We start from the raw sequence: 20,220 nt of genomic DNA, 5'->3' as shown, positions 1-20,220 counted from the left end.
TTAGTTGGACTTTGCAACCACCTCGTGGAAAATCAATAAAGACTAAGTGTAACACTCTTTCTCTTGGAAATATACAGTATGTCAATGGGTCATCTGATTGAAAGCAGTCAAGTCATATTATTTAAATGTCAAGAGTAACCTTAAGGATTTGGATTCAAGCTGGAAACACCGTAGTTTAACGTACTTCCTGTTCCACATTCCTGTTTCAATTTCAGAACATTTGTCCGATGATGATTTCTGCATTTCAGAAATTTTATGTTACGAAATAGTGGTATTTATTTTATCTGTGGCAGCAAAACAATGGAGCCGACAAATAATTCAGGGTTTCAAAAGGTATGCGAACAATAGTAAATGGCACTAAGGCAAGATATCTGAATGTTACAATGCAGCAAGCTAAAAAGGCTACCACCCACTCAGACTGGCTCTTATGGTATGGTAACCCACACAATGGGCTCTATGCAGGTTTATGTTGAATTAATTCAAACATCCAAGATTGATGCTTTGACTCGGTGTCTCCAAGCAACACTGAGAGAGGTTGTAATGAGTAAACAAATATGTAAATCGTTTTTAATTACCATTTTAATGACTAATTTATTCATTCAAAAGCTCTTTCTCTTGTGCATGAAAAAAAAGCACATTAGTGACACAGACGTGGTCATATACTGAGCCTCTTTAAATAGAATAAATGTTCATGGTCCCCAGAGGATAAAGTCTTTTAATTTGAGTGATTTCTGATTTTTACTCAAGTGCATTAGGTTACCATTTTTGTTTTTTTTAGTTAGCGTTAATGGATGGATTGTTGCGAGTATTGTGGCAGTACAGTATTTTGACAATGGGTGACTCTTGAGGTAGCAATGATGGTCAGCCCACCACTTATGTCCCATGTAAATACCTCCGCAATTGTGAGATGGAAAGGTAACATTTTCTTGGCACATTTCGTCCATGTTTTGGTCTAACTCCAGATATTTAATGTAGTGGCAAAGAAGGAACGTACTTGCTTAACCTGTGGCAGGTTGGGCAATGCAGCTTTAATGACTAATTATTCTCATCTACACACACATAATGACACAGTGTAGTTAATGTGACATAAGCCAGCTCTGTAATCAGTCATTGAAAACAAGCACGTCTTCCTTTATTTTTCTTTTGTCACTTAAAATGCCAGGTTGCATATTCATCCGTGCACCTTGGGAACCTTTTGCAACCTGTGTTGCTGAACTTCTAATACATCAGGACAGGGGTCAAAACAATGTCACAGTGCATTTACAGACAAAACATCGTGTGCTTGTTCAGAGCTTTAAGTGTCTGAACCTATCTCTATGGCTTGACACTTCACTAATATGTGGAGCATGCCAGTTGGTTGATTTAGGGGAATCATTTTAATGAATTTGCACCTATTAAATGTAGGAACTGTCAACTGTTTTTAAAAAAAATAATAATTTAGAGTTATCCCTCATTCTGGCATTTCTCTAAACATATTCTCAGAAAAAAAAAATCCAATTTGGCGAGTATTTGAATCTTCACGTTTATGTTACAATGTAGTTCTTAAAGACGTTGCTACATTTAACTCAGGCTCTGAGGGCACATTTTGGCTTCACTTTCCCTCCATACTCTCCCTCGAGGACTTCAACATTCCTGCCCGGCTGTGAGAAGAGGCAGGGGAGGGAGAGAGGCATGGAGGGAGGCCAGTATTTGTTTTACTTTGCCGCTGTGTTTCCATCCTCTCTTTTTTTAGAAAGGCACCCTGGGTTCTTTTCGTGAATCACCCGGCAACAGACACATCACTTTGTCTCCATCTTTTCACTGTGAGCGGAAACGTTGCACCGAGGCTCTTCTGGAGAGGCCTGGCAGCGTCCTACCTGACTGACTTACCAATGAAGAGCCAGACACATTCTATGGGCCTGCAGTGTTCCACATAACTGGTCCTGACAACAGTCCCTCCCTCTCCCCACCGCCCGAAAAGAACAGAGGCTTTTAGGATTAAGAGACATGGAAAAGCTACAGTACAGGGCTCCGTCTGTCTGTTTGTTTGTTTGTTGGTGTGTTGTTCCGTTTATCTCTTAGTCTTTATTGCTCTTTCATATGTCCAAACATTCTCATTGATTTCCATAAGCTCCGGAGTTCTAAGTCAACATACAACGTTAAAAAAAAAAAATGTTAGTTCAAACTCGCTATTTGAGATGCTAAAACACACTTTAATTGGCAAACACTGCAACTGACTTGGAAAGGGACGGCAGACGATTCATGCAGTCTATGTGAAGAGGTTAATGTGCCGCTGAGTAGCAAAAAGTGAAAACCATGTGCAAGAAAAATATGGATTAATATTTCAATCAGATGTTTTTTATTTGCTGTTCTTTAATGCCAACTTTTAATGAACATTTTATTTGCTCTCTGTGCGTTTGTACAACAGTGTAGTTATGCTTTTTAGATAGATTTCATTTTTAGCTATGGCCGTGTCATGGCTATGGCACGGCAGTCAGTCAGTCAACTACTTTGGTCCAAACTGAAATATATCCACACTTTTTTGCACGGATTGCCATGACATTTGGTATCCACATCCGTGTTCCCCAGAGGATGAATCATGATGACTTTAGTAAGCCCCTAATTCTTCCTCCAGCGCCACCATGAGGTTGACAATCAACTATTACATGGATGAAATTTGGTAGACATTTGAATGCCCCCCTTAGTATTAAATGTAAACATTTTGGTGATTCCTTAATACTTTGGTTTCTGATCAAATACTTAACAATTTAATGACATTCAGTACTTTGTGTTTATTGCAATTAGCAAATTATATCAGAATGGTGAGATAAGATGGTGAATATATTGAAGATTATTTATCCACGCAGCATGTGATCATATTCATTGTGAGCATCGTGACTGCTGGTTCGGCTTTAGACTCATAGCTATGTACGTTAATCCTGTAGAAGCCATTTCACTTGATCAAGATACCAATACTTCACAGACTCAAATCCTGCTCGTTGCAGTTTTCTAGGAGGTATACTTGAGATAGAGTTATTCATAGTCAGATTATTTACGGCGCACATAAAGAGCCTCAACGTGTATGCAAAGCCTCATCGAAATATGAAACGTGAGAGGCAACACAAGGCTCTGAAAATATGCTTGCATTATAAAATGTATCCGTCTTCATTATCACTGTCATAATCATCTGCGTCGCCATTTTGTTTTTCTCACATGCGCAATAATCTGCAGTTTCACAATATCACTTTTGTCCCCTGTGTCTGTGCGGTGAAACTGACAGGGGGCCAGCTGTCTGCCTGTGTGTTTGCCTGTACTCTACTCTCTATTACTACCACCTCCTTCTGTAATTACAAGCTCCACTGCACACGGTCTCACCATCAGGTGGGGCCAGGGCCACAAGCGCAGCTCCACCAGCTCTCATCACTGTGGCATTTTGAAATCCCCTCGTGCGAGAGCTGCAGGCTAACGGGAGGCTTTTTGCACATCTGAGGTGCTGCAGCCTGCAGGCCAATCAGCCAGTTGGGATTAAAAATGTTACATTTAGTTTCATATCATTAGAAGGTTAGCTCACCCCCTCATTGGTTCACCATCTGGGCGTTTTTTCCTTCCCTCTCCGTGCTGTGGCCGTATCAGCGCCACACAGCCTACAGCATGGCGGACGGAGACAGAAAGAGGAAAAGATGGAAGGGAAAGATTTGGGCAGATGAGCGCAGATGAGCACGGGGTTGCGTGGGACAAGGAATGTACATTATATTTGAATATAATCAAGCAAATGGGAGAATGTAAAAATGTCAAAAATACAGTCCAGAATTGCAAGCGTCCATAAGAACATAAGCCATGACGTTGCATACGCACTTGACATTAAAATGAAGCCGCTTTGCCACCGAGATGTCACAGCACAGTGTTACCTGATAGCTTTACAACAAACTTGAAATACTGGAGAAATGAATCACCTTCCCAGTTTTCAGTCCGACGTTTCTCATTCCCAAAGGCAGATGTAGATTTTCATGTAATATTTACACTGGTTTAATCCTTACTCATTTTCTCAACTCAAACTTTAACTGTTAAACCCTGCGAGAGTCTAATCTCCCAGTGAGACCCTAATAATTTATCTCGATGTGGAAGTTAAAGTCTGCATTAAGACTGCTCATTTGGGATGTTCCACAAGGGTATTTCCTTTTGGAAGACAGCTGGCTAAGAAGATTATAAGCAGAGTTTTCAATTTATCTCACACACCCTGACTCCCTTTATTGGCTGGGACCCTCTTATCATGTTTTGCCAGGAGCTAAAGCCATTGGCATCTTTCTTTATATCTGCTACTTTGGAATAGCTGCTTCTGGTGCAACATTACACTTCATATTTGTACCCATAGCCTGGCCTTTCTGCACAAACTGTTTCATGTTCACCACCCAAAAGTTAGCTGGTTTTGAACATAAAAACCGAATTATGTGTCACTTAAGTGTGCATCACTGTTACTTATGGCAACTTGATGGAATCTATTTATTAAGTTGGTTGGTGAACATCAACTGGCCCTTGAGTGAGGAAAAATGAGAGAGAGAGAGAGAGAGAGAGAGAGAGAGAGAGAGAGAGAGAGAGAGAGAGAGAGAGAGAGAGAGAGAGAGAGAGAGAGAGAGAGAGAGAGAACTTGCTGATGTATTAAAAGAAAAAAGAAAAAAAAGCTTCAGGAGTAAGGATATAAAACCTTGAGACAAGAGGATGCTCCTCTCAAACCCGCTGCCATTTCAGTGGTGGACATGTTGGAGTTGGGGAGGGTCGACTTTGAGGTGACATTGACGCTATGTAGATGAGAGTGAGGATCCTGCGCTCCATGTTACGTCCCTGCTCGCTTCAACTCAGACGGCGGCAGCTCCTTTCCCCGTCTTCTCTTCCCTCCTCTCTTTCAGCACCACTCCTTCAAGGACAGCACCTCGCTCCAAAAGACGCGTTTGTTCGCCAACCTTCCCTCTCAGGATCATACATTTGCCCACTTTCGTCGGATGCAAAGTTTTCACCTTGGTTTTGTTCTATAGAAGTGCAAGGAAGTAACTTTTTAAAATTCGGATTTTCCCATCGGGGAAACAATCTGGAAAAGCAAAGGAATTCATTGTAAGTATTCTGTTTCATAGTATGCATGCATTTATATAAAGCAGGAATATATATATATATATATATATATATATATATATATATATATATATATATATATATATATATATATTACGTGGCATACTTGTTACAAGCGAGGATCATTAAGGAATTTTGAATATGCGGATGCGCGGATTTTGACAATGTGCACGGATGTGCGACTGCAGTTATTGGCGACGCAAGAGACTCATCTCAGGAATCATTGGCGAACTTGATCCTTCAATCATCAAGCCAACTATTTTAAATCTGTCAAATGTAAATGTGCAATGTGTGTGTGTGAGGGGGAGGGGAGGGGGACTGCACACAATTCTTACTTCACTTAATTTAAATTTGTCTTGAGGGTGTGCGCCTCTTTGAAGTCAAACATTACATGCATCTGAAATATTGTTAACAGATTGGATGTAAAATGCTTACTGTTTAAAACATCAAACAATTTCAAACCGTGTTGCCTCAAAGCCTCATGCCTTTCACCATTACGCACGCGAGTTGATGGAGAGCGCAGAGAGCGCGCTCCATGTTTCATTTGTTCAATTGAGCAGATGTTGATTTTGCATTTTAAAAGTAAAAGTAAATACAAATGGATATTTAGCAAAAGCAGAACCTTGCTAAAATCATGTGCCTAAACAGTAGCATATAATTTTCATTGTTGTATATAAAGTACAACATATTATATGTATATATAAACTCTATTTTTTAACTCTGTCCCCCAGATACATGTTGAAAATTGTCTATTCAAAAACTGCAGTGATTTAGGAGCCTCTCCAGGTGATTCATTAGACGTTGTCGTCGCGCCTGACTCCTAAATGTGTTTAATTGCTCTTCTCTTGTACCGGAGCAGAAGGAAGTGGGCCATTGAATTTAGAGCATAATGACTCAAGGACAAGAGCAGGCTTTAAATTTCTGCCAACATGCATTAACTCCAGGCAATTAAAAGTGATTTTTATTGCATGAGAAGTCTTTATTTGATCCCGTGGGGTTCACGGATCGTGGGGCACATGTTTTCTATCCACCCCTGAAGAAATGTCATGGAATTACAGGATGCACGCACAGCTATCGTGACAATTACCAGTAACATACAACTTATTTTCAAGCATGGCCACCTTGATAAGCATATCGGTCAGATCTTTAATCTTTTTAAAATTTGAAAAAAAAGAAAGAAAATGTATATGTATATGCGTAAAAAGAATTACGCCTATATTATCCCTCCTTATTATAACATTGCATCCGATTTCATAAGATATTTGAAGAAAGTACATTTGCTTCTGTATTTTTTCAACACATTTTAATATTTATATGTGGACATAATAATGTTTTCAGGGAACTGGAGCGGTGCTGAGGTGCTCCTGATCACTCTCATTAGTCCAATTATTGCTCTCTACTCGGCAGTTCCCTGGGAGCTGGGTGAACAGGACGGAGAAGCTGCTGTTTGTCTGGACCGGTGCTGAAACCCCCTCCTCTTCACTGGTCAGGACTATCCGACACTCACAGTGACCATGGCCACCAACGGGACCAAAGCATCAGACGGACACGTCTTAACGGAGACGGTGAATGACGCGCCCACCACGCCAAACGACAAACCCAAAACGTTGGTGGTGAAAGTGCAGAAGACGAAAAATGAGCTACCCGAGAGAGAAACGTGGGGTGGAAGATTTGACTTTCTTCTCTCTTGTGTCGGATACGCAATCGGACTCGGAAATGTCTGGAGATTTCCTTATTTATGTGGAAAAAACGGAGGAGGTAATGAGGACTTTCTTGGCAATTTTCCATTTATCCTTACACAAAAGGAATGCAAAGATCTCGACATCAAAACCTGCCAGTTTGCATCCGGAGGTTTTTATTAAAGTAAAGCTAAAGTGTATCCCCATTTAAGCCGTGCGCTATCGCGCACAAGCGAGAGCCTGCATGAGGGGCGCAGTGAAATTCCCCTTTTACCAAATATCTTATCTGGATTATGATGAGTGACTATGTTACTAGTTTATGATTCACGTTCACTTACACGCCTTTATCTTTCACCATTCAGGGGCCTTCTTGATTCCATACTTTTTGACCCTCATATTTGCTGGCATGCCTCTGTTCTTTTTGGAGACGGCTCTTGGTCAGTACACTTCTATTGGAGGACTTGGAGTGTGGAAGCTGGCCCCCGTTTTCAAAGGTAAAAGACACTTTTCAGTATCCTTAAGGCCTTAAATTATACAGGTTGCTTAACATACAAAGCCCGTCACTATGTATTTGTAATCATAAAACAGATGGTCAAAGTTTATGACTAGAAAAAGACAAATACTTGAAATAAAACAGCCTCCATATATTTCTATTCTCATCTTATGTCAAGACAAATCTTTTGACACAATGCCTGTATGCTCCCGTTGTTTCAGGTGTTGGTATGGCTGCTGCTGTTCTGTCCTTCTGGTTAAATATCTATTACATTGTAATCATTTCCTGGGCTATTTACTATCTGTACAACTCCTTCACTACTGTGAGTATTTGATTTGTATTTGCATGTGATTTCCTAATAAAGCACTTTAATAATATTTGAATACCTTGACATTGTTGAGAAGAAATAGTAGTTGGAGTAGATAGTTTCCTTGATTCTTTCTGAAAAAACATTTTATTACACAAGTATCCCTTTAAATCATTATTTTTACATAGTAACCCTTGAAGTAATGTGGCAGGTTAGTTTTGCCAGGAGCTCTTATATAGGGGTGAACAGCTCTTAACAGAGTATGACATTTATTACTTCCTTTCCCACATAATTAGCGCCTTACACAAGGTATTGATAAATGCATTTGGCGATGAGGCATTCACTCCTCCAAGAAAAGCATGAAATCTCAATGAGTATCATGGTCTTGGCTGCTTGACAGCCACAGAGAATGGGACCCGGCGGTGGGAGAGTGGTTCAAGTAAAAAGAGCTGTCTGTGTGATTTTTTCTCTCTTTAATTTTCAGGAGCTGCCATGGCAGACTTGTGGCAATTCCTGGAACACAGAGCGCTGTTACACCAACTACAGCCTCCCAGACACCAAAAATCTCACCAGCGCTGTGGTGGAGTTCTGGGAGTAAGCTGGACATACGAGTCTTTCTAGATATTGCTCCGTTCTGAACAGATTTAAGCTAAGGTCATGGTCCCTCCTGTGCACAATCAAGATCACTGTTGGAGTCTTATATGAGCAAATCCCTCACTATCCATCCATTTAGATAATTCTGGAGGAGGAAATTGTGCGCATATATAAAAGGCCTTAGACAAACCTAAGATTTAAGTTTTTTTTAATAGAGCAAAACAAATGGTGGTAGACATGCAAGCATGATTCACTTTGACTGTGAAGTCTTAAACAAGCTTTAGCGGTGAGAAAAGAAAGGAAGAGGGCTTTCTGTGAGTATGTGCATGCATATTTGTGTGTGCACCAATACATGCTGCATGTATGAGATCAAGGATGTATTTGTGCATTGTAGTAAGCCCATTTTACTCCCCTGCAGACGTAACATGCACCAGATGACCGATGGGCTGGAGAAGCCTGGGGAGCTCAGGGTTCCACTGGCTATCACACTCGCCATTGCATGGGTGCTGGTCTATTTCTGTATCTGGAAGGGGGTCAGCTGGACTGGCAAAGTAAGTAGAGAACAAACACGGAAAACTAAACAAAATGTAAAAATGAAATTCATTGTGAATTGAATTTGCTTCGTCTTAAGGGTAGTAAAGTAAAATAGTAGTAAAGTAAAATTGTAGGAATAAAAGTAGTAGTATAGTATATCAAAAGTGTAGGTTCGGCAAAAATATACATTCAAGGACACATGTTTTCATAAGGTTAACCGTCATGAAATATTTTAAAATGATATAAAACAACATTTACAGTGAGATGCAATTCTGCCAACCGCTCTCTGGCTATGTCTCTTTAAAAGGCTACCCAACATTCAACACATCCAATCTCCCTTTAATCCAAAGCACCCCGACAAGCACCAACACCTCCCACAAAGGGACACAAAGGCCTACATGTGACTGATGTGAAGCCATGCTCTGCCCACTGAGCTACACAATTACAAAACCATAAGTGATTAGCCTTTTGCACTTTTTTGCTAGATAGTTGATTATGGCAGATTCATCATTGTTTTTCATAAAAGGAGTGTCCATGACAGTATCTTTGTTAGTTCATTCCATCTTCAGTTTTTTTCTCATGAAGGATGTGAACTGTGTTGACTTTGATAACACAAATTAGTTCAGATGTGGAGGGAAATAGTGCACTGAGAGTGTGCTGAACCCAACCGTTCTGGGGTCATCTCGCCTCCAAGGAATAGCAGACTAGGTCACTGTGCTGCTCTGTGCTGGAGGGATGGTACAGCACTGTACTGTAACGCTGTTCACGAGGAGTTGAACAAATTACCAGTCTTCACTTCTTCTTCAGCTCCATTGCCCTGCAGGACAAATGTTCAAGTAAAATGATGCCCACTAGCTGTGTGATTTAACAAGTTTGAGTTTAGATAGACACTATTCTTTTTTTTCTAACAATAACTCTGTGTCCTACAGGTGGTGTACTTTTCAGCCACATACCCTTACTTTATGCTGTTCATCCTGTTTTGCCGAGGCGTCACTCTACCCGGTGCAACGGATGGAATTCTCTTCTATATTACACCAAACTTTGAAAAACTGACGGAGTCTGAGGTATGGTCTCTGTTTCTGCCCTCGATGTATTTCAATATTTCTGTTCAGGGAAACATTTATCTATTTCTTAAGATGGCTGTTGATAGTTGTATAAATTACTATTATTAATGACCATGGGCAGCAAAATAGAAGAAAGGATGTCTATTAGCACACAGCTATAAAAAAAAATATAAAAATCTAATTGTGTATATTCCAACTATTCTCCCTCTAGCAGCAAAGCAATAAGCTTATACTATCTATCTATCTATCTATCTACCTATCTATCTATCTATCTATCTATCTATCTATCTATCTATCTATCTATCTACCTATCTATCTATCTATCTATCTATCTATCTATCTATCTATCTATCTATCTACCTATCTATCTATCTATCTATCTATCTATCTATCTATCTATCTATCTATCTATCTATCTATATTTTTGAACCATTTTGCTGATACAGAATGTATTATAAAGTACACAGTAGGTCTCCCATAGCTGAAATGGTGAAGTTTACCAGTTGTGATTTCATGAAAATCCTTATATAATAGTGTTGTTTTTACATTTTTATTATGATGTTATCTTTTATTCTGTAATGATTGTTACTAAATGACTTACATCAGGCTCATGAAGAACATGTGCTGAAGCTAGAGCAGGTTGTGGAGGGACATCATTAGACATGGCAAGGTCTTGCCGAGTTAGGCCAAGATGGGATGCAATGGGATCAGAGTGGGTCAGATTGTATCAAGTGTAACAAGACGGCATAGCTCCTACAAGTTCCTGACATAAGCATTGTTCCCAGTTCCTCCCGTTGACATCAAAGGTTTACAAGAGACAAGACGCATTTGTGCATATAGCTCGATCAGCAAGCTAGTTAAACTGGTAGATAATGACAAACAAGGCTATTTCATCAGTAAAATTACATTAAATCTGGTCAATTTTAAAGGAAATATCTCTATTTAGCATTAACTCTGTGTTTACACCTGGTTAATTTAACCTCTTTTTTTTCTAATCTATGTAATAGGTCTGGCTGGATGCTGCCACCCAGATCTTCTTTTCCTATGGGCTGGGATTAGGCTCTCTGATTGCTCTCGGCAGCTACAATCGTTTCAATAACAACGTATACAGGTAGGTCATTATAATATGTTGCATTTTTAATACCTGTTCGTAGTGTCTCGCACCAGTCGCGCACACATCACTGGCGAATGTGGCTCAGTGGTGGAGCAAGGTGGTCCTTCAATCAGATGATTGGCGGTTTCCCAGAAAGGACACTTAACCCCAAATTGCTCCTGCAGGCTGTGCATGGATGGGTGTGAATGGTTAGTCAGGGTCCTGATGGGCAATTGGCATCTTGCATGCATGGTAGCCATCAGTGTATGAATGTGTGTGAATGACATTGCTAAAGCACTTTGAGTTGTCGGAAGATTAGAAAAAGCACGATACAAGTCCATTTCCATCCTTTTTATTTTGGAGATGTCTCTTTCTGTGATTATTGTTGGTTTCCTGGCAACATAGTGTCTATTTTGGGACTATTTTAGCCTCCAGCTCTATCAGCCTTACCATTATTTTGGCTCTCTATTCAGTTTTACACTCATAAGCACAGATGTCAGGTTTACCATAGCCTCGGTCATATCAACTGATAAACATTGGTCTGGAGGTCACCCATTTCACAACTATGGTTCCAGCTACTTTCAAACAGCTGAAGCTAAGAGCCATTTCAAAAGAACAGGTCAATATATATTTACTCAGCTGGTGTGTTATTGCAGGACGCAAAATGTCTCCCCACTTTCCCTCCCCCGCGGTGCATCTCGACAATGTGTGACGGGTTGATAAGGAATTGATATAGGCGTGACAATGGCTGCCTCGTGCTTTGTCTCTCCCCTACAGAGATTCTGTCATTGTCTGCTGCATCAACTCCTTCACCAGCATGTTCGCTGGCTTAGTCATCTTCTCCATCGTGGGATTCATGGCCAATGTAACAAAGAGATCTATCGCTGATGTGGCAGCCTCAGGTAATTGCAATCAATGTTGAAAGTCGATAGTAACAATCGGCACAGAGAAAAGATATTTGTGAATGTGCAGAAATTTGCCCTTGAAATTGCTAGATGTTATTCTTTCAGTCAAAAAGAGAGGGTTTTTAGGTTGGCAGTATGTGTCAGTTCTGATTTTTGGGTTTATTTGAGAGAATTGCCCAGAGATTGCCCAGAGATTATGTCCTTTATAAGTACTCACATTTGGCACTCAGCATTCACACTTTGTTCTTTTCCAGGGCAGGATTTATCAAGTATTACAGCTACTTTACAGCTGAGTATTTGAATGAAAGATGGCAGACATGTTTTAAAATGTACTTAGCATAATCCTTTTTTTACTTATTGACCAATTTATTTTTGAACTGATGTTTTATTTGTAATTTAGCCATTGTAAACATACAATGTCACAATGTTTACGAAATGTGTCTTTTTTAAGGACCTGGCCTGGCATTTCTGGCTTATCCCGAGGCCGTGACCCAGCTGCCCATCTCTCCTCTCTGGGCCATACTCTTTTTCTCTATGCTGCTGATGCTGGGAATTGACAGCCAGGTAAAGATGACTCAACAAAAATGGTCTGAATTGAGGTTTCTTAGCCATAATGATATAGCAAAGTGCTAATGTTTCAGCTTCTGCCAAGCAAGGCTTTGACAAATTAAAGTCAAAATGAAAAAAAAAGAACAAGTTTATGTTTAAGGCTAGCATTTAATTGAGTCAGGGTGGAAACATTCATAATGTGCCATTGCCATGTAAAAGCAGTGCTAAAACATAATGTAATATAGATTAGTTCTAAAACTCAGAAATTGACCGAACGTATTATTTTGACGTGACGTGGCCATCTTTCCAGTTCTGCACAGTGGAAGGCTTCATAACTGCACTGGTGGATGAATTCCCTCATCTTCTCCGAAAACGCAGAGAGATCTTCATCGCGATCGTCTGCCTTATTTCTTACATCATTGGGCTGTCCAACATCACACAGGTAAATTAGTACTTTTTCTTGGATAGGCCTCTTACTTAATGACAAGGTTGATATCTGTTGCCACAGTCGAATCATATTAAGTCTATATTTCTACAGTTCATCAAGTAATCACACTGTGGGGACCTGCCCTCCTTTCATAATGTTTACAGAATCCAATAGACACAATGCACAATGTCAACATGTTCACCTTTAATCAAATGACTAACTTGAAATTTGCAAACATCAACAAGCCTTAGTTAATTCATATTTTACATTTCTGACTTTGACACTGTGATAAGATCATAAAACATTTTCCACGGACTTGTAAGCATCCTCAGGACACCATTGCTGTGACCTCGGCAGCTGACCCAGTAACCTGCCAGAGTGTTAACTCAGCACTCCAGGTGGCCATCCTAATAAATCCAACGAGCATCTAAGTAAAAAAGGTCAAAGGGTAATATGCCCTCTGAGATTGTAGCTCCAGTCCAAAATGGTTTAGGTCATATAGCATCGTGTTTCAGTCTGTAAACAACATGACACAAACGTTCCCGACCATAATGTATCTTATTAACAGCTGCTGGACCAGAGGATAATAACACAGTTGGTTCGTCAGTCCAACAGTTTTGACCAGAGGAAGATCTCACACCTTAAGGGCAGATTCTCAAAGGTTTCATGAATCATATACTATGGGCCAGATTACAATAGAATATTGAACACTTATACTGAAAAGATTCATGCTCTTCAGACAATTAATTTCTGTGGACGTTATGACCAAATCCAGGATACTGTATCTTGGCTCCGACGAACGTTCCCATGCTGCTCTCTCTATCACGTCCTGGATCACAGTCACAGTGATTGACAGGGGTTCGATTTAGGCAGCATGACTTGGTTATGTTTAGGAAACACAAGTTGCTTCATGCAAAATACAAACATCAGTCTCCACGTTGAAAGCCCTGTGTTATTTGACTCATCCACGACCTTGACCTCATCGCTACATGGACTTCCTCAAACTCATTTGTGTTACTTAAAAAAGACAACATTATACACATCACAAAATACATAAACCTTGAAACGTGACTCACGATGCAGATTTTTGTATGATAATGTATTTTTTAGGACACTGGGCTGCCACATAAGGTTAAATAATTCCATTAAATATCTTATAATTTAACAGACAGGATACCATATTTTAATCTTTTTTTATTTTTTATTTTTTTTACTAATTATGATTCCAATTAAATATTAGAGTCTGTGAAAGAAACACGTCACTGCTGTTTATCTACCAAATTGTATTTGGCATGAATATAATTTTGTAATTTAATAATAATGCATTTATAGGTCCACTGGTATCTCCAAACATTCAATAAAATGCTTTATTTTAAATTGTTGGCATTCATTCTTAATGTTCTGTTTTGGACAGTGCAGCAGCTCAAAATAAATGTTTTAAGCATTTTCACTATCATGCATTTTAAAACACAAAATGACTGACTATACAAGACACAATATTTCTGTCACAGTTTGAACCCAAAGTTAAAAAAAATAAACAACTAAAGGAGCCAATAGTCAACAAGAAGTTGATGAAGAGGCTTCAGCTTCTGCTCGCTTGTCCCTTGATTTCACTTGACTGATTCAGTTCTGTCCTTCACGTTCAACACTATAATTGCTTCTTCAACATTTCCCCCTTCACCTTTATGTGTCTTATCTTCCTGTCTCTTGTTTTCTGCTTCCCTCCATTAACAGGGTGGACTCTATGTGTTCAAGCTATTTGACTACTACTCAGCTAGTGGAATGTGCCTGCTGTTCCTGGTCTTCTTTGAATGCGTCTCAATTTCATGGTTTTATGGTGAGCCAAATCTATCTATCTATCTATCTATCTATCTATCTATCTATCTGCATTCAGCTACATGATACATTATAACTTACACTGTATTCCTGATGTTTCATCTTTGGTTCCAGGTGTGGACAAATTCTACGACAACATTGAGGAAATGGTTGGCTACAGGCCGTGTCTGTGGTGGAAGGCCTGCTGGGCTGTTTTCACTCCGCTCATTGTGGCTGTAAGTGTTATCTGTGGTTAACGTGCGCGTGTCGAGACAGCAACGGGGGGGGAAAAAACACCCTATCAGGAACAATGGTTAGACTAATCCAACATGTTCTCGTACAAGGACCCTTGGCGTCACTTTCTAACGCACTATGACGCTACGGTTGCTGTATTCAAACAAACAAAACAAAAGCCCTTCCTTGAGTTCAGGCATCAAAACCCTTTAGGTAGGCTTGGGAAAAACATCATGGTTGGGATTAAAAAAAGGATGTCAAGTAAAACTTGAACGATGTCATATAAGTACTGAAAACGCATAACTTTTAAGGGACGAGATCCCTCTTCTCGTTGAATGTGTTTCTTCTTGTGTTTCTTCTTTCAGACGAAGCTACACATTGAGAATGATTGCATAATCGTTACGTGCAAAATGAAGCTTCGTCACTTTATCGAGATGGTTGTGTGCACAAAACCAAAAGCACTTTAATTACTTTTACTTAATAGCCTTTACTTGATGTGACGATCGGTTTAATTAACAGTCAGTGCTCTAATCATGAAATGCATTACTATCTCACCACACCATCATATTGCATCACAAAGTTTTGTCCAGTTTTGCTATAATGTTCATGGCCTAGAATTTACACTGTGTGTCAAAACATGATCATGAAGACGATGCTAAGATATATTTCCTTGTGCCTCTTGTCCAGGGGGTCTTCTTGTTTAGTGCAGTACAGATGGTTCCCCTCACCATGGGGGACTACGTGTTCCCGATGTGGGGCCAGGGCGTTGGGTGGTGCATGGCCCTCTCCTCAATGACTCTCATCCCTGGCTACATGGGCTACATGTTCCTCACACTCAAAGGCACATACAAAGAGGTAAGATCAATGCAAACTCAGTCAAAAAAGTTGATGCATTTTACTTCAATAACGCTATTTTACCTGCTTTTTTGCTCCAAAGTAATGAATAACAATAATATTTGTGCTACAAAGCAAATGGAGTTATCAGATGCGTGTAGCAAATATTACAAACATCTGCATATGCAAATCTGATAATAACTACATACACTTATAATAAGTGTCATTAAATGGAGACATATGTAGAATCATGGTATATACATACTGAGAGTTTTACTTAATGTAATGCAAATGCAATAGCCGCATATTTCCCAGAGCACATCGCTACACCCACGTCTGAGCATTTCACACATCTACTGTATTAGCCGCTTTAAATTTTAATCTGCAGGCGATAGCGAGGCAGGCTCTGTGTTAAGGGTTTCAAGTGGATTACTTTTTGGCTCAAATATATTATTACATACGGCCAACCCAACACAGGGGCACAGAGGGGCTGATGTGTAGTGAGGCTGATGTGTAGTGCGGATAATGTAATGTCGAATAAGCCCCGCAGATTTTTTCCAGTTTTAGCCATGATGGCAAGTGTACATTCAAGGTCACCTTGTAGATTTTTTCCCCGACTGTCTGGTTCAAACATGTTTACCAGAATATACTTATCCTTATATCATACTCACTTACATTTACAATATTTCCATAATGGCTAGCTGTGAAAGTAGTACCTGAAATGTAATTTGGCAGCAAAAAGACTCTTCATACTGGAAGTTAAAATGTTCAGCTTAGCCAAATATGATTTTGATCTATGCATCATGTATATCTATGCAGCTGCACTGCTTTTGTAATTAGCAAACACATGCTCGGTAGAGATGAGACACATCGCTCTGAGGAGTAGAACAGTGATAAAAGGATTAGTAAAATAGAGTTTCTAATTAGTTCTGTTTAACACTTTTAGATGTGTTTTTTCTTGACCAGTTCAAAAATAGATTACATTCATTTGAATGCAGCAGCTTTTTTTTTTTTATTGATCTGATGATATTAATCAGAGTCGCATGCCATTTACATTCAGAGCATTTTGATTTGCAGTCACCAATAATGGGCTGAATAATACCATCTATATGATCCCCAGCGAGTGATATAGCTTTATAGCCATCGCTGGCGGAATAAATGGGCCGTAATTGCAGGCAGCGCAACAGAGGCTGTCAGATGCGATGTGCAGGTGTCAGATCCTACAGAACCAGCTGATGGCTGATTGTCTAATTGTAGCAATCAGCCGAGCCCGGCACACAGGCGGAAGCTCAGCTTCACAAACACTCCACAGAAATGCTGCAGAATCCCAGGTCCAACACTGCACGCAGAATTTGATTCAGTTTTGGGGGATCAGAAGTTTGGGCCATGAATTATTTGTCATGAACGTTAGCTTTTAATTTCCTTCATCAGCTATATGTCAGGCTGTAGTTTCTCATAACAATATATCACATCAGGGACACATTCATCAAGCTCACGGCTGTGTGGCTGGTGTGTTTTGTTACAGCTTATTGGTTCACACACTTTGCAGCGGTTTGGTCCCTGCTAATGCCGTGTGACAGTGTCTCATTGTAATTTCAACACCATCAGCGATTTCTTCATCTGTGTGATATCCGTGCCTCATTGTTTCAGCGTCTGCGGATAATGTTCAAGCCTGTGACACTGGCGAAGGCTCAGGAAAACGGCCCAGACCAGCAGACAGAAACCCAGAATCAGAATCCTGCCAACGAGGAAGCCTACATCTAGAAACTTCTGCTTGTGTCTCTGTCTCGACGGGCAGAATGGCGATCTACACAGAAAAAAAACATAATCAAGGTTGGGAACGACCACCAGACTTCCATGTCTGCTTTTATTCACCTACCTCCTGGGGACACGTGAGACCAACCTGATTACAGTTACTTTTAGGGTTTTTTCTGTTTGTTTATTTGTATAATACAGAGTTATAAAACTTATAAGGGAAAAACAAATTACCCAGCAAAACTGTTGTGATATTTTGAATTTCATTATGCAAAAAAAGTTAGAAAAGGAAATGTGACTTAGAAAATTACTGTATATTGAATATATAATTTAAATTTGGAGGCCTGCGTTGATTCAATAGTATTGTGCGACTTTGAAGATATTAATTAATCTACTAAACTACAATTACTGTACAAAGAAAAATATTGGTTAAATGCATTTTTGCTTGTTCATGAAATACATACATTAAAATGAATGCAGTGTAGTAGGTGAAAAAAATGCAATTTGAAAGTTTGTGATGTGAAAATTGAATATTGACCAATTTATGGCAAAGACAATATGGGAATGTGCAACAGGTAAGGCCAAATCTGCTTGTATATGTAAAATATAATTTAGCCAGACTATCACTCCCTTGCAGGATCTTGCAGTTAACCTGAAATGTTTACCACCCATGTCTGGGACTACCTTTGAGAAGCACAAGTAGAGAACGGGATTTTGAAGCGTCCAGTTTTTATTTTGACTCGATTGAAACTTGTGACAGCAAAAATAACTTACATAGGATACATAGCAAGAGACTGTTATAATTGTTTCTTTGTTTTCTAAAGAACAATAACTTTGTATGTTGTTTGAATCTTTTTTGTAGAATCATTTTTAGGTCATTTTCTATAAGTGAGAGTGAGAAGGACCAAAATCATATTCACGTTAGAAGGATTGGTGCAGACATTTGAACACGGTGAATATATATGGATTAAATCAAGCAATTCCTTTTATCTCTCTAACGAGCAACAGAGTACAGTAGCAAATACAGCATCCATTACATTACAAGCACAATTTTTGGATCTGTAAACTACCACCTCTAACGAGTAGCCAATCCAGAAATCCCACATTTGCATTGTGCGTACAATATTTATGCCGGAGATTATTTAGAAAAAGTTCAATTTCCTTCTCCTGACCACCAGTAACGTTTAAAGACAGAGTTATGTTGCAATAAGTCAATCCTATTTCAGATCTATATTTTAAACTGTGCGATTGAATAAGCTCCAGCGGCTGCTGCATTGGAGACTGCATGACGGATTTCTATGATAGCTCCACTTTTCCGACTGGAACCGTTTACTTGTTTATCTATTTAGTAACCCACTCCTCAGGAACCAAGGTGGAAGTGACCAAATTCTCTCAACTCTCAGATACTACCATTACACACTGAAACAATTAATGCTATATAAAAGAAAAAAACTGTCAGCAAATTTTTCCCATTTTCTCCCATTGTTCCAACACGTTATCTGAAGCGGCAACAACACCTTAACGCACAATCAATATACATATACACACATGTATGTGTGTGTGTGTTTGTTTGTGCGTGCGTGTGTACATGGGAACACTCGAAAGCTGATCCAAATTGTTTTCTCTTTTCCGTGTGCTATTCAGCGAGCATCATTTCTTTCAGTGCAAATGAACTGGCCTTCACTCAGTCATTTTAGTAGAATCCAAACTGTTTCTACGCTGTGGCTAGTGCAGACTTTAAATATCAGATAGAGAGAGAGAGAATCTTTGGCTCAGTCAGCGGACAAAGCCAGCAAAAGCACTGTTAACACAACAGGACATAGCCAGATGCTATAAACTGTAGGCCAACACCACTGAAACTACTCCTTTTCATAGGGTAAAGAAAAACCTATTGTTACATATCAAGTTTACTCGGCAATATAAAAACGTTGTATGTAGAAGCTGACTTTGCGACAGACCACAGATATCACTGTATTACTATGAAGGAGGATCAAGAAAATTTGCTTCTGTGGCAGCTACATGCGACAGGAATCAGGTTGAACCAGTCCCGTTTGTTTTCTTTTATCTATGTTCTTTTTTTCAAAGATATGTGAATTAAAATGTGCAATGACAAAGGGTTCCGTGAATTTTGTATAAAGTTACCATACTGCAGTTTTCTCTCTTGAATGATGTTGTAAACTGGACTGTGTAATACATGTATCTGTGAATGTCGGTACAACCTGAGTCTTTCTTTTCTTTTGTCTAAATGTTGAACAAAAAAAATGTGATATTATTTGCTGTTTTCTGCAATAATATTATCTCAGAAACTAAAGCACATATCTCTCTCAACTGTAAAAAATATATATAATTACAATAACAGAGTAGAGTAATAATTAAGATGATAATATTAATAATAACAATAATGTAATAGAAATGTCTAGTCAGAGAATATTGTTTTGTATATTTCTAGCTGTTTCATGGGCCTAATGTAAAATATTCTATGTAAAAAACATATAATAAATGTCTTTAGATGGTGTTATATGAAAAAGCATGATTGCAATATATGTTCTCTGCAAAAATAAATAAAGACCTATAGATTATAATATTTGTGTCCATTCATTTTTAAACAAGCCAATTGTACAAGTACACAAATAAAAGGACCATTTCTTAAATGGATGGAACTCTTCAAATAACTTTGAGTGGTGACTTGAAAGACATAAAAAAGCTCTTCCAACCTGTGTTCTGCATTGTTGCGTGAGACAGTTTTGCATGACAATGACTTGCTTCAGTGTTATGCTAATGATAAATTCATTACATACTGTAATTGGAAATGAATATGCAATCAGTTCCATCAC

The 20,220-nt window shown here is 39.2% G+C and overlaps 1 protein-coding gene across 1 annotated transcript; it reads left to right on the top strand.

Moving 5' to 3' along the window:
- Positions 1-4,697: 4,697 nt before the first annotated feature.
- On the top strand, positions 4,698-19,968 carry slc6a1b (solute carrier family 6 member 1b). The gene is made up of 15 exons (XM_068593531.1): positions 4,698-5,085; positions 6,511-6,861; positions 7,145-7,276; positions 7,497-7,597; positions 8,067-8,176; positions 8,595-8,727; positions 9,640-9,774; positions 10,782-10,885; positions 11,645-11,769; positions 12,224-12,336; positions 12,632-12,763; positions 14,483-14,585; positions 14,699-14,799; positions 15,485-15,652; positions 17,282-19,968. Exons 2-15 carry the CDS (start codon positions 6,618-6,620, stop codon positions 17,393-17,395), a joined length of 1,815 nt encoding a protein of 604 aa, XP_068449632.1. The 5' UTR covers positions 4,698-5,085; positions 6,511-6,617; the 3' UTR covers positions 17,396-19,968.
- The last annotated feature ends 252 nt before the right edge of the window (positions 19,969-20,220 follow it).

The sequence above is a fragment of the Clinocottus analis genome, unplaced genomic scaffold (genome assembly GCF_023055335.1).
Source record: "Clinocottus analis isolate CAN_PGR_092001 unplaced genomic scaffold, fCliAna1.0.p SCAF_3, whole genome shotgun sequence".
Taxonomy (NCBI): domain Eukaryota; kingdom Metazoa; phylum Chordata; class Actinopteri; order Perciformes; family Cottidae; genus Clinocottus; species Clinocottus analis.
Note: the sequence above shows the minus strand (reverse complement) of the source record. Positions and strands in the feature narration are given on the sequence as shown.

What these genes read in the sequence shown, in the direction of transcription:
- slc6a1b (XM_068593531.1), top strand. Translation starts at nt 6,618, where the DNA reads ATGGCCACCAACGGGACCAAAGCATCAGACGGACACGTCTTAACGGAG. An exon ending in ATGTGGAAAAAACGGAGGAG is followed by an intron (nt 6,862 to 7,144) that starts GTAATGAGGACT and finishes TTCACCATTCAG; the next exon opens with GGGCCTTCTTGATTCCATAC. An exon ending in TCAAAGGCACATACAAAGAG is followed by an intron (nt 15,653 to 17,281) that starts GTAAGATCAATG and finishes TCATTGTTTCAG; the next exon opens with CGTCTGCGGATAATGTTCAA.